At 42.1% G+C, this 12,730-nt stretch overlaps 1 protein-coding gene across 2 annotated transcripts in view; it reads right to left on the bottom strand.

Annotated features, from left to right (window-relative positions):
- The window catches only part of Epsti1 (epithelial stromal interaction 1), a 98,665-nt gene extending 86,957 nt beyond the window's left edge, over positions 1-11,708 (bottom strand). Inside the window, exon 1 of one of the 2 annotated variants that reach the window (XM_039093594.2) lies at positions 10,749-11,708. In XM_039093594.2, the coding sequence (XP_038949522.1) occupies positions 10,749-10,927 (179 nt within the window). In that variant the 5' untranslated portion in view covers positions 10,928-11,708. The remainder of the gene's footprint in view (positions 1-10,748) is intronic. The other variant, NM_001044257.1, reaches the window with a different exon arrangement.
- Positions 11,709-12,730: the final 1,022 nt, after the last annotated feature.

The raw sequence follows: 12,730 nt of genomic DNA, 5'->3' as shown, positions 1-12,730 counted from the left end.
CCCAGGCTCCGCTCCTTAATTTATTGAAATAAAATAGACCTATAATAAACTGCAAAGCCGTGAGTACATAGCTCTGTGAAAAATCTTCCTTTAAGTCCTCTGGGTTCCAAAGAGAAAAGGGAAAAAGCAGCAGAGAAACAAAACAAGCTTTAGGATGTGCTCTTCCTCAATTTTTTATTTGGAAATCCTAATAAGCCTTGAGCTGGGGTGGGTACTCAATTCAGGGGTAAAATGTTTGTCCAGGATATACTGGGCCCGGGTTCCATCCCCACAGTGCACATAAACAGATAAGGCCACGTCAATAAGACAGCGACCATCACTCTCTGCTTGTAGTCATCAGTTCTGAATGCCTTACACAGTTACTTCTCTCTCCAAACCACGTGGTATAGAATCCCTAAACACTCTAGCATGTGCCTCCGGGGAGTGGGGGAGACATTATCCTACTCAAATGTAAAAGCATCACCATACCCAAGGAATTCACCTAATTATGTTCACATTTCAATTCTTTTCATTAATTCCTGTTTTCACCTTATCCTGGAGTCAGTCACAAACAGTTTGCAGACTGTTAATCTAGGACAATTTCCTTGAAGTCTGAGCATATTGCCTTATAGAATGTCTCATGGTCTAGAGGAAGTGGTGATTATTATGAAAAGGATTAATACCAGTGCTTGAGAGGCAGAGGCGGGAGGATTCTGAGTTCAAAGACAGCCTGAACTATATAAAACCGTATTTCAAAAAAAAGGCAAAAAAATTAAAAAGAAAAAGGATTCATCACCATCACTTAACAGTGGAACTAAAGGGCACAATTGGTCTGCCTTCCTTCCTTCCTTCCTTCCTTCCTTCCTTCCTTCCTTCCTTTCTTTTCAAGATGTCTTCCTACTGATGTTGTCCAAACTGAACTTTAACTAATGATCCCCCTGCCTCAGTGTTTTAAATGCTAAGATATGTGCCACGACACCTTGCCCTACCCCTTGGATTTTAATGATGGAAAATATCTTGAATTTTTCTACATTACTTTAATAGATTGTTTTTTAATCTTCACATCTGGAGGGAAAACTACAAACATTACAGAACACAGGGGCTGTCATGGCTGATTTTCTGATAAAGAACAAACCTTCTGAAGCAGTCTGTTCCTTTGGATTACTTTTTTCTCCCAAGCTTTTGTCTCAGATTCAAATACATTCTGAATAGACGCAATTAACCTTAACAATATCCATAACCTCACGGCACTCTCCTGACTGAAGTGAGTCACCTTACTGTGTAATTGAGCTAAGTTTCATTTTTTTCTCATTTCTGTAACACTTCTACTGATTATTATAGGTATTATGCGTTCTTTGGGCTCTCATCATCCTGTTGATTTATTGTTTCACTGTTGCAGCTGTCAAAGGCTTTTTGAAAAATGTCCATACATTTTTGATGATACTGTATTCGAACAAAAAAATCGCTCCCCGAGACTTGGCAGATCACAAATGCATACCACATCAAGGAACAGGGGCTAGCACAAAAAAAACAAAGTTTAAAATTCATTCTAACAGGACTGTAATTTATACCCTCCTCTATACACAGGAAGGTAAATTTGATCTTGTCAAACTAAAAACTAAAATGTCTTTCTTTCCATCCACTCTAACAAACTCCTGTGCACTGAGCTGAGATTCTCAGACTGCAGGTGGTAACCCACTAATGCTTTACGAAATCATGCAATGATTTTATTTTTAATGGACTAGAATAGAAAATGGAGACTGGAGTGATTACTTAATGGGTAAGAGCAGTTACTCTGCCATCATGAGGACAGACCTTTGTTCAAATCCCCAACACATATGTAAAAAGCTAGGCATAGCTGCCCTGTATGTTTGTGATCCTAGTACTGAGGAGACAGAGATGGGCAAGTCCAGAGAGCTCATTGGCTACCTTGCCTAGGCAAAAAAATAATAAGAATAAGAATAAGAATAAAATTAATTTTAAAAATGTGAACTTGTAATTCAGTGAGAGACCCTACCTCAGATAGGAGTGATAGAGAAACACACCCAATGTCCTCTACTCTGGCTACCTCATGTATATACATGCACGTGCAAACTCACATGTATGTATCACACACACACACAAAAGAATAGAAAATGTCAGTGCATCACACGTAGTGAGAATTATTTTGTGAAATTTCTTTTCTGTTGTATATATCTTCATACATGCTGATGAAGTGGAAGTGTGGTTTCTTTAAAAACTTGGTTGGGTCCAGTGATATTTCCCTGGAAGCTATCTTGTAAGAGGCCATGAGATGTACTACTGAAACAGACACTTGAAAGTGCACATGATGTTTAGAAAGAACATAAATAGAACCCCACAGACAGAGAAAGGTCGCTCTTGCATTGCAACACCATGAAACACTTTTCTGTCCTTCACTGGTGTTTCCTGGTCTTCATTTGTCTTGAGTTTGTAGAGAGCAACAAGCCAAAGAATTTGTGGTATTATGGCTGGTTCTGGCCACTTCCACTGCCTTGTGCTGATTTGGTGGAGCCTTGCAGTTTCTGTTGGATTGTGCCAATTGAAGTTTAGTGTTTGCTATTGGACTGGATGCTGGTATCCTCACAATGAAGAGTAGAATTGCCCTGAAGAATTACTTCTAAGCAGTCTACAACCCCCTTGTCCTATAAATCTTCTTCCTCCTCTACCTCTGCTCAGTGGGCTGGAAGGGAGGTTGAAGCATTTAAGAACCCTAAATAAAGTGGGTTGGGAAAAATCTAAGCTTGCATACATGATCTAGGTCATAGCATCAAACAAATCGTTCAATGTAGGCTTCGATCAAAAATCACCATGTACTTGAGGTTGCTTAGAGACAATGACAATAAGCTACTCTAACAGGAGGTGACAAATCTGTATAGCATCTGTAGAAAACACCACAGAAAAGGAGATTCTCTCTCTCTCTCTCTCTCTCTCTCTCTCTCTCTCTCTCACACACACACACACACACACACACACACACACACACACACACACACTTATCTAAGTCATTTAAAAAGTAACTTAGAAATGGTGATAGGATTCAGGGCACATTTTTCCAAAGTATTGGCACCTTGGCATTTCTTTCCCCACCCCTAAAAACAGACCACGATGGACTTCTGTAACATGAAGAAGCTAAGTGAAAAGGCCTCTTTTGTTTAGTGGATTATTAGTTCCTAACCTTTTCCAACCAATCACATAGCTGCAAACTCTTCATCCTTTCTCAAATGTATGGATAAAAAATAAGGTGTGTGATTATCTACAAAATGTCTTTTACAGGGACATGCTTTGGGCACTTGGTGTCCAGCTTGTGGCAGTATTTTAATTTTTATTTTAGATGTTTAATTTTCATTTTATGGGCATGTTGCCTTTATATAAGTATGTGCACCACATGAATGTCTGATGCCCTTGGAGGTCAGAAGAGGATATGAGATCCCTTGGAACTGTTGTAACTGATGGTTATAAGCCATGATGTAGATACTGATGATAACTGAAGCCAGGTCCTCTCCAAGGGGAACAAGTGCCCTAGACTGCTGTGCCATCTCTCTACCCACTTGTGACACTGTTTTTAAAGTGTGTAAAGTCTTTAAGAGATGAGGCCTGACTGGTAGCAATAGGGTTCTTGTGGCAAACCTTTGAAAATTATGGATACTTCTGTTCTGATTCCAGTTTTGCTGTTGTTTTTTGTTTGTTTGTTTTTTTGTTTTGGTTTTTGTCCTCTCTGCAGTCACATTGTCACAAGCCTTCATCATAAACTCCACCTACCATGAAATTGTCCCACCATGAGGAACTGTACCTTTTGAAACTAGGAGCCAAGGTTAATCCTTCCTCCCTTAAGTTGCTTTGGTCAAGCAATTTTCATGATAAGGAGAAAAGTTACACACACACACACACACACACACACACACACACACATATACATATATATATATATATATATATATTTCCCTTTATCTTTGTGTTATCATTTCTAAAGGCTCCTGTGTCAAACATAACTTACTAAATACTTTTTTCTCTTGTTAATCTGACTTTTGTAGAGATGTCTCTACCATGAACCAAGGCTGAGGTGGCTAAAGAAATTGTTTCTCCCTGAAAAGCTGTGAGCACCACATTACTGCTTCTTTGACCTACTGAATTTTCCTTAATGTGGACACAAAACAATAAATAAACAGGTAGTTTTGAGGTTACTTCCTCCCCTGGCCCCTTAGTAGCTTCTACCTTGGTAGAAACTCCTAGGTTTGAGTTCTAGCTACTGAGTAAGAAGAGCAATGGAAACTTGGGAAATTCATTTATTCTTCCAAGACTTACTTTCCTCATCTGTCAGGTGGTAAAGTATTTATTTTGAGGATAAAATTCAATAATGTTCATGTCTCTAAATGCATAGTTTGTCATGTGAAGTACTTTTTTTCCAATTTGTTTTGTTTTCCTGGTGATATTGGCTTGGCCTTAGGGCTTCACATATACTAGAAGAGTCCCACTGACTTGTAGGGGTAGAGGACTTTTCTAGTACACATGGACAACCCAGCTGATTGCTCTCTTGGTGCTTCTCTTTTCTGTTTTTGCAATTATTTTGAGGGGTACTCCACTTATTTGAGGCTATAGCTAATCCGCATTGTGCTACTATAATATTACAATGCTCGAGCACATTTATCATTCCAAGGGTAAGCTGTGTAAGCAGAGCTCAACTAATTAGTTTGCTATTAGACTCTGGTAGTAGTTGAGGTATCTACCAGCTCGTTGAACTGCATTGTTGTCATTAAGAGTTAAATACTATTATGTTACAAACTTTCTAACTGCTTATGGGCCTTGTCTAGGAGTTGAGTTAAATAATCCCCTAAAGAATAACCATCCATACTGAGCCATTGGGAAGATTGCTCATTAAGACAATCGTTGAGCTCTTCCAGGGTAGTATTATTTCATAACGTTAATAGAAACTTCTGCACTATCCAGTTCTCCATCTCCAGGAAGAATAAGCCCAATGCTTTCATGCCATTTAGTATTTACTGGCAAAAAAACTTATTCTCTTTTAATCATAGGGAGACAGGAAATTGAAATCTGGAGCACTGTAGTGGAGAGGAAATAGTAAATTGGTTTTTATAGGCTCTAATAACTACCAATGTGTTGCTTGAAAGCTGGGGGCAGTGGAGCATGCCTGTAATCTAGCTGAGGCAAAGTGATCACATGTTCAAAGCCAGTGTGGGCTACATAATGAGTTCAGGGTATTGTAGGCTACCTGGAAAGATTCTGTCTCTAAAAGCCAGAACAAGCAAGCAAACAAGGAAAAAATAAGAAAAGAAACATGAGAGAGAGAGAGAGAGAGAGAGAGAGAGAGAGAGAAAACTTCAAATTTTGTTGTTTATTTTCTGCCACTGTGACAGGATAACATGACAAAAATAACTCAAGAAAGAAAGTATTAGTGTTAGTTACATTTCTATTGTCATGACAAAACACCACAACCAAGGCAATATATAAAAGCAAACATTTGAGAATCTCAGGGCAGAGATGAGTAAAGTCCCAGACCTCCATGGCAGGGCAGGGAGCGTGGCAGCAGGCAGGCAGGTGCAGCACTGAAGCAGTAGCTGAGAGCTACTATGAGGTAGCAACCATGAGGCAAGGCAGAGGCTAACTGAAATAGTATGGAACTTTTATACCACAAAGCCCACCCATAGTGATACACCTCCTCCAATAAGGCCACACCTCCCTATCCTTTCCAAACAGTTCCATAGACTGGAAATAAGCATTCAAACATAGGAATCTATGAGGGCCATTTTCATTCAAACCACCACAGTTTTATTTCAGCTCCCAGTTCAAGAGTGAAGTCCATTACAGCAGGGAATTCAAGGCAGTGAGGACAGTGGATATCATTGCATTCAGTCAGGAAGAAAAGGTAGTGAATACTGACTGGACTCAACTACCTTCCTCCTCTTTATGCAACCCTCTACCCAAGGCCAGAGTATGATGCTGCCCTCCTTTAGGGTGAGTCTTCACTCCTCAATTAACCTAATCAAAATAATTATCCACAGGCATGCCCAGAGGCTAATCTAATCTGAATAATCCTCCCCAGGTCTAACTGCAGGCTTGTCTCTTAAATAATTTCAAGTCCTGTCAAGTTGGCAATCTCATCATCACAACCTACAAAGCAAACACATACACACACACAGCTCATTCTCCTGTAGGTCTCAGTGTGTGTAAATATCCTATCTTAGGAAATACTTTCCTGCCCTGGAAACCAGTTCAGACACTGGCTTTCCTTTATAGCACACATAAAGATTTATTTGTGTAATTATTACAGAAGTATCTGTCCCATCAAATAGATTTAAAAAATCTTATGAAGTTTGCTAAGTAGATAATTGTTCCAGTATTTTAAAAATATCCAGGGCTAGAGACCCTGCGTGACTGTCGGGTTGTTAGTATGTGTGATTTTACTGTGTTAACACAGTAAGTGCTTCATAAGTATCTGCTGTTACTGCTACTCAACCTTCAAATCTCTTTAGTACTCCATATACAGCAGGCCACAAATGTGTTGTGGTAAGCCAAATTTGGGTATAAATTATATTAAAGTTAACTGCTGTAGGGTAAAATTCTACGTGATAGGTCCATTTTCAGAATGTCTTTTTACTTTTCCTTAAACAGCATCAGGTTTTTATCACGAACACAGACAAGAGCCTACGGCCCACAATTGGATATCATTAGGCTGGAAACTTGTACCTCTCAGATCCATATAGATATGGGTAAAATTTGCTTAGAAGCAGGCAGAATAATAAAAGAGAGGACAAAAGATTGCTTTGGATTACAAGTTTATACACGCCTTTGGTTTCTCTTTAAATCTGTGTGAATAGTTTATAATAGTTGGGGACAAGGTACATAGCATCACGTAAAAATAACTATCAAAACCAATATGAAAATGCTTGCAATAACTGAAATCCAAATGCAGTTGGGAAAAAAAAGTCACCCTACCTGGCAGTCTGTCACAGAGTAAGAATCACTGATTTTAAAGAATTTCATAGATTTTTTTTTTTACTTGTTGTCTTAGTTACTTTTCTATTGCTCTAATAAAGACCATGACCAAAAGGAATGTGAGGAGTGTGGGGAACAGCAGCTATTTTAATGATATTTCCTTGTCATAGTCCATCATCAAAGGACATGGTGGGCAGGAGTTCTAGGAAGGAACATGGAGTCGGGAAACTGAAGCAAAAGGCCCCATGGCTTGCCCAGCCTCTTCTCTTATAGCATGCAAAACCACCAGCCCAGGGGTGACAGCACCCACAGTGGCCTGGTCCTTCCCACATTGAACATCAATCAAGAAATTGTGCCACAGGCTTGCCCACAGGCCAACCTGTTAGGGGCATTTTCTCATTTGAGGTTGCTCTTCCCAAATGACTCTATTTTCTGTCAGGTTGACACAGAACTCCCCACACATTGACTTCCTGTCAACTTTATATGCAAACACATCAATGTTACGCCAAAGCCTTTCTTCTTATCCCCAAGATGCCATTAATATCAATATCACAACATAAAACATATTCTAAACTTTAAAAGTCCCACAAGCATTACAAATTCAAGCACTTTAGACTCTAAAATGCCCAGTCTCTCTAAAATATCTAAAGTCTCTCTGAAACACCAAAGTCTCTCTACAATCCCAGTCTTTGTAAAACTCAAATGTCTCTTTAAAATTCCAAAATCTCTATAAAAGTCCAAAGTCTGTTAGATGTAGATTCCTGCGAAATAAAAGAAAAAAGAAAAATTATACAATTTCTTAGATCTAAGAAGGAAGAATCAGGGCCCAGTCACAATCAAATCAAAGCAAACCCAAAGTCCAATGGCTTCTGAGGCCCCACTCACAACCCTCCAGACTCCAAGGGTCTGGCCAGTTAGCTCCACTCTTGGACTCATCCTTCACAGCTGCTGCTGTCCTTGGCAGTCATCCTATGACACTGGCTTCTCCAAAATGCTTGGGGACCCATTGAAACTGGGCTGCACCTTCCCCAACAGCCTCTGCTGGGCTCTCTTCAGGGACCCTAACCCTGCCACCTACTACTGTGCCTTAGCCTCTCTCAACGGCCCCTTCATGACTCCAAAGTACCATATTGCCAGGTCTGGCTGCAAGTACAAGGAACAGCCTTGGCCACCTCTGGACCACAGCTTCTAGGTTGACTCTGCCAAGATGTTTCCCAGAGGATTTCACCTGTGGGATGCTGGTCTCTTTCATCACGGATGATTCTTCAGTCCCAGCAAAGCAAAGGTTTCATTTTGGTAGTTTATAATTCAAAATTTCAAATGGTCTTGCTAATGTCTTTAAAGGACTCTTAAGCTTCCCTCTGATACCTCAGAGTCAGGCTTCCTTCATCTGTGCTGCTCTCAGCATTACCTCCTAAGTGCCCACAACTATTCACTAAGCTCTGGATTCCAAAGTCCTTCCACAATCCTCCCAAAAACAGAGGGTCAGGTCTCCCATGGCAAAACTCCACGGCCTGGTACCAATTTCTGCCTTAGCTTTCTAGTGCTGTGATAAAACACCGTAACCAAAAGCAGCTCAGGAAGGAAAGGGCACATTTCATCTTACAACTCTCAAGTCATACTCTATCACCAAAGGAAGTCAGGGCAGGGGCTCAAGGCTAGAACCCAGAAGCAGAAGCTGATCAGGAACCATGAAGGAGTGCTGCTTACTTGCTTCTTCTCCTGGCTTGCTTTGCCATAGCATGCAGGACTAGGAGTGACACAACTCACAGTGAGCTGTGCCTCCCATGTTAGTCTCCAGTCAAGAAAATGCACCACAGGCTTGCCCTGGGCCAATCAGGTGGGAGTGTTTTATCAATTAAGGTTCCCTCTTTTAAAAGGACTCTAGCTTATGTCAAATTGTGTATTTTATTTGGTAAAAAGGTATTTTAAGTCCCTATGTTTTCTCGATCTGAGGGTGATAGCATCATCATCAATAGAGGGTTGTTAAATGAAGTCATGGCTGTCAGCTTCCAACATTTCCTGAATACTGGCTTAAAGGATGTGATTACGTCACTTTTAGTAATGAGAAAATGGAGGCATGTCGTAGCTAAACGTGTTATTCAGAAAGCAAGTACCCATAGAGTCAGAACTTAAACTCATCCACTAGGCACATGACTGTAATCCCCACATTAGATCCGTTGCCCAAATGAACTAAAGGAAGAAGTTTGCCCACAAATGAGGTTAAAGTGACCTTTACCACACAAATGAACTATTAAGATACTTAGCATCCTTTCTTATTTTCCATCACAAACACACACACACACACACACACACACACACACACACACACACATGCAGACGCACACAAAGCCTCTAAATTCTCTCCCCCAGGTAAGTAAGACACCTTCCTAATTTTTCGTTGTTGCTTTTACTGAGATGCTTTTTCTCTCTCCCACAAGCCCCCTTGCCTACCAGTTTAATTAAGGAAGCCACTGAGAAAGTTGGCATAATGGATAAAGATACAAGCTGAATCCAGAGTGGTCCAAACACCCAGATGTTAAACAGCCAAAAGGGAGAGCACTCTCTAATCCTGCTGACTACTACGAACTCACGTGAAGCAACTGAATTCTTTCAGGAAGTTCTCTAATGGTCTAGCAGCAAACAGTTCCTTTCTGTGGGGTTTGGTCCAGCAAGATGCTGGAGAAATGAGCATCAAATCAGAGGACAGAAAGAGACAGTGGCTTAGTGCTTACCAATGATAGAGTATACAGAGAAGTGCTTAATGTCTACATAGATTCTTCCTAATGAAAGGAGTTTTCATCATTAATTACTCATAAGTGTGAGACCAGCTTGTACACATGTGACTTGGAGTTAATGAACTTCTATTACGGCAAGATGCCAGTTCTTCCGGGAGAAATTCCACAGTCTCTGATCGATTCCCAGACCACCTGCCCCATCTAAGGGTAACTACACTGCCCTGTATTATAACCTTGGTACCTTCAGAAACTGCATGGGGGATGGAAGAAACAATAGTGCTAGTGTGTATTGGTTAGAAGGTTACATAACTTCTCCTGGGCAACCAGCATTCCTCTTTCCTGCAACAAGGAAGTCGCTGCAAAGCGGGAAACTAAAAATAAAACCGTTTGTACAGCTCTAACTCACAGGGGCAGCACTTCAAACCATGGTGCCGAGTGAAAAAAAAGAGAGCCCATTCCACCCGGTGCAAGGAGAGGGTCGCCGACACTACATAACATGCTTTCGGGAGGCCATCGTCAGTCCCTAAACTACAGCTCAGGAATGAACGACTCCTATGTGTTCCTGCTTAACCCGCCTTCCGGTCTTGAGCGTGTGCGGGCCTCACTCCTAGCTGTACGGATGGAAACTTTAAGTTAGACCATTAGAGAACTTCCAGGTAGCTTGAAGGCTATCTGGACGCTCTGCATAACGTTCCTTCTTGCTTCTGCTCTGGCATGGTGGTCCCATTTAGAGTCTCCCCCCTTTTCCCAATTAAGAAAAGCTTTCATAAAGAATAAAAAGGCCAGGTTGCATACATCTGTCTTTTAATCCTGGAGCCAGTCATAAGAATCGGTGGAGTGGGGGTGAGAACAGGCTATAAAGGGCTGCAAACTGGCAGGTGTGAGGCATAATAAATCAACTCCTAGTGATTTTAAAGAGGCAAATGATATATAACTCTTTCAAAATCCCTGTTATTAAGCCTCTGTGATTTCAAACTCCAAAGCCCAGAAAAGTACCCGGCCCCTGATTATGTTTGGAGCCAGGACTTCCTGTTTCCAAAGCAACTTGCAAATACGTACCTCCTCTGGTCACCATGCCCCTGCCTCTCCAACTTAGGGCCCTTGGGCTCTGCCACCTCCAAATTCTGTCTCTGGTTTTGCTGCAGGTCCAGCTCCCCATGCTGCCCTGCTCCAGCGTGGTCCCGAGAGCTGGAGGAAGTGCCCAAGCCTGGGCCCACCACCCTACTGCGGGGGTACATGGTCCACAGTCCGTGGGGTCCTGGCCGCAGCCTTTGAGGGATGAATGCTGGTAAGGGCTTCTAGGAGGCTCGAGGAAAGGGTTCTGAAGAACAAGGAGAGCGGTTTTAACAGCTGAGTTTCGATTTCTCTTTAACCACCGGCTGGGTTCAGGGCCCACAGAGAACTTCCTCATTCATTCTCTACCCAGGCGCCCTCTGACTTTCTAGCCTGAGCCTGCCTTCAGCAAAGCTGAAGAACTGAGCTCCCTGCGAATGAGTGGGCTCAGGGCTTCATAGCCACCGCAGAGAGCACCAAGGATCATTAAGATGAGCCTTGGGGCGGCTTCTGAGCTGGTGCAAAATAACCAGAATCCCGGAAATACTTTAGGAGCTGCTTAACGGGTGGTGTGTCCCTGATTTGAGGTCACTGTCCGAAGCTGGAGACTGGGGACATATTACCTTGAGTCCCCATAGATTAGGACAAAAACGAAAATCTGTGGAACTGAAGAAGAATCGTTCTGTTTGTTAGCTGTGACTGCTGTTTGGCTGTTAGAGGAAGTGGAAGGTGAAATCAGAAGAAAACAAAAAACCCAACAGAACTGGAGAAGCAAGCTGAGGGCAAAGCAGAGCCGATAGCCTGCTAGCCTTGCTAAGTGACTGACTAAACATTCAAAACATGACGGATTAAATGCCTGCCCTAAGCACAGCTTCCAGTGATCCAGCTACGTCGAAATGTTAAAAACAAGCAAACACCAGACTTACAAGACTAATTCTGTATGTAGGTCTTGAAATATGTTCTGGCATCCTCGGCTTGTTTAGTTTTGTTTTTAAGGTTCCAGAAAAATTCTGATGTGAGTGTGTGGCGGGGCTGGTGGTGGTGATCGGGGCGTTATGATAGGACTTCTGCTGTAAAATTATGTGGTGTGTACCCATCCAGATGATGTCCTACAGCAGACCCCTTCTGCTTGGCAACTGGCCACCCAGAAGCGTCACTGTCTTGCTTTATTATTGGTGCTTAGAGCAGAAAGACAAATGTATGTTTGATAGCTAATGAGAGAATAGAACTGAAAGGTTGTTAAGTGCAAGTGATAAAATAGGAAGGGAGAAGGCAGTGGCCATTGGAATGGGAGTCCAATGCACCCTCAGTGAGGTATCAGAGCTTGGTTAAGTGGGCCAGAGTCTCAAAGCTCAGAGAGCATTAAAACCACATGATGGATGTGTTAGAATGGTATGTAGGTGCTCACCCGGTCTGGAGTGGACCTAAGGGATTGCCTTTCCAACAGTTCTCAGTGTGGCTGATCCAACACCATTCTGTGAACCAGCACTCAAGGCCATGTAGACAGCAACGAGGCGGGGGGCTTCTCCACAGAGCAAATAGCTAACAATATGCTTGAGGAAGTCAAGGTGAAGGTGAGATGGAAAGATGAACAGGTTCACATCACAGAGAAAAACTGAGGATCCGGTTCATAAGTCTAGGCAAGAGATGCATATTAGCAGTAAGGCCATTGGGTGGGAAATACAAAGTAGATATTAAAACCCAAACCAAACTAGAGGTAGCATAGGTTAAAGAAAACAAACGAACAAAAACAAATGGAACAACAACTAGACAGGGAGAACTGATCACCAGGGGCAGCAGAGGGAAGGGAGGCCTTTACCCCACTGTGAGATTAAGGACACACATGCTGGCCCCATGACAGAGGTAAGTCTGCATTCTTTCTTGGTCTTAAATTCCTCATTGGCACAGTGTGGCATGAAGTTCCAATCTCCACCTTGTGAGGTGTGGTGAGAACTAAGGAGATACCTCACGTGGATGTTTGTCAGAGT

This window comes from Rattus norvegicus, chromosome 15, assembly GCF_036323735.1.
Source record: "Rattus norvegicus strain BN/NHsdMcwi chromosome 15, GRCr8, whole genome shotgun sequence".
In the NCBI taxonomy this organism is placed as follows: domain Eukaryota; kingdom Metazoa; phylum Chordata; class Mammalia; order Rodentia; family Muridae; genus Rattus; species Rattus norvegicus.
This window is presented reverse-complemented; position numbering and strand designations above follow the sequence as displayed.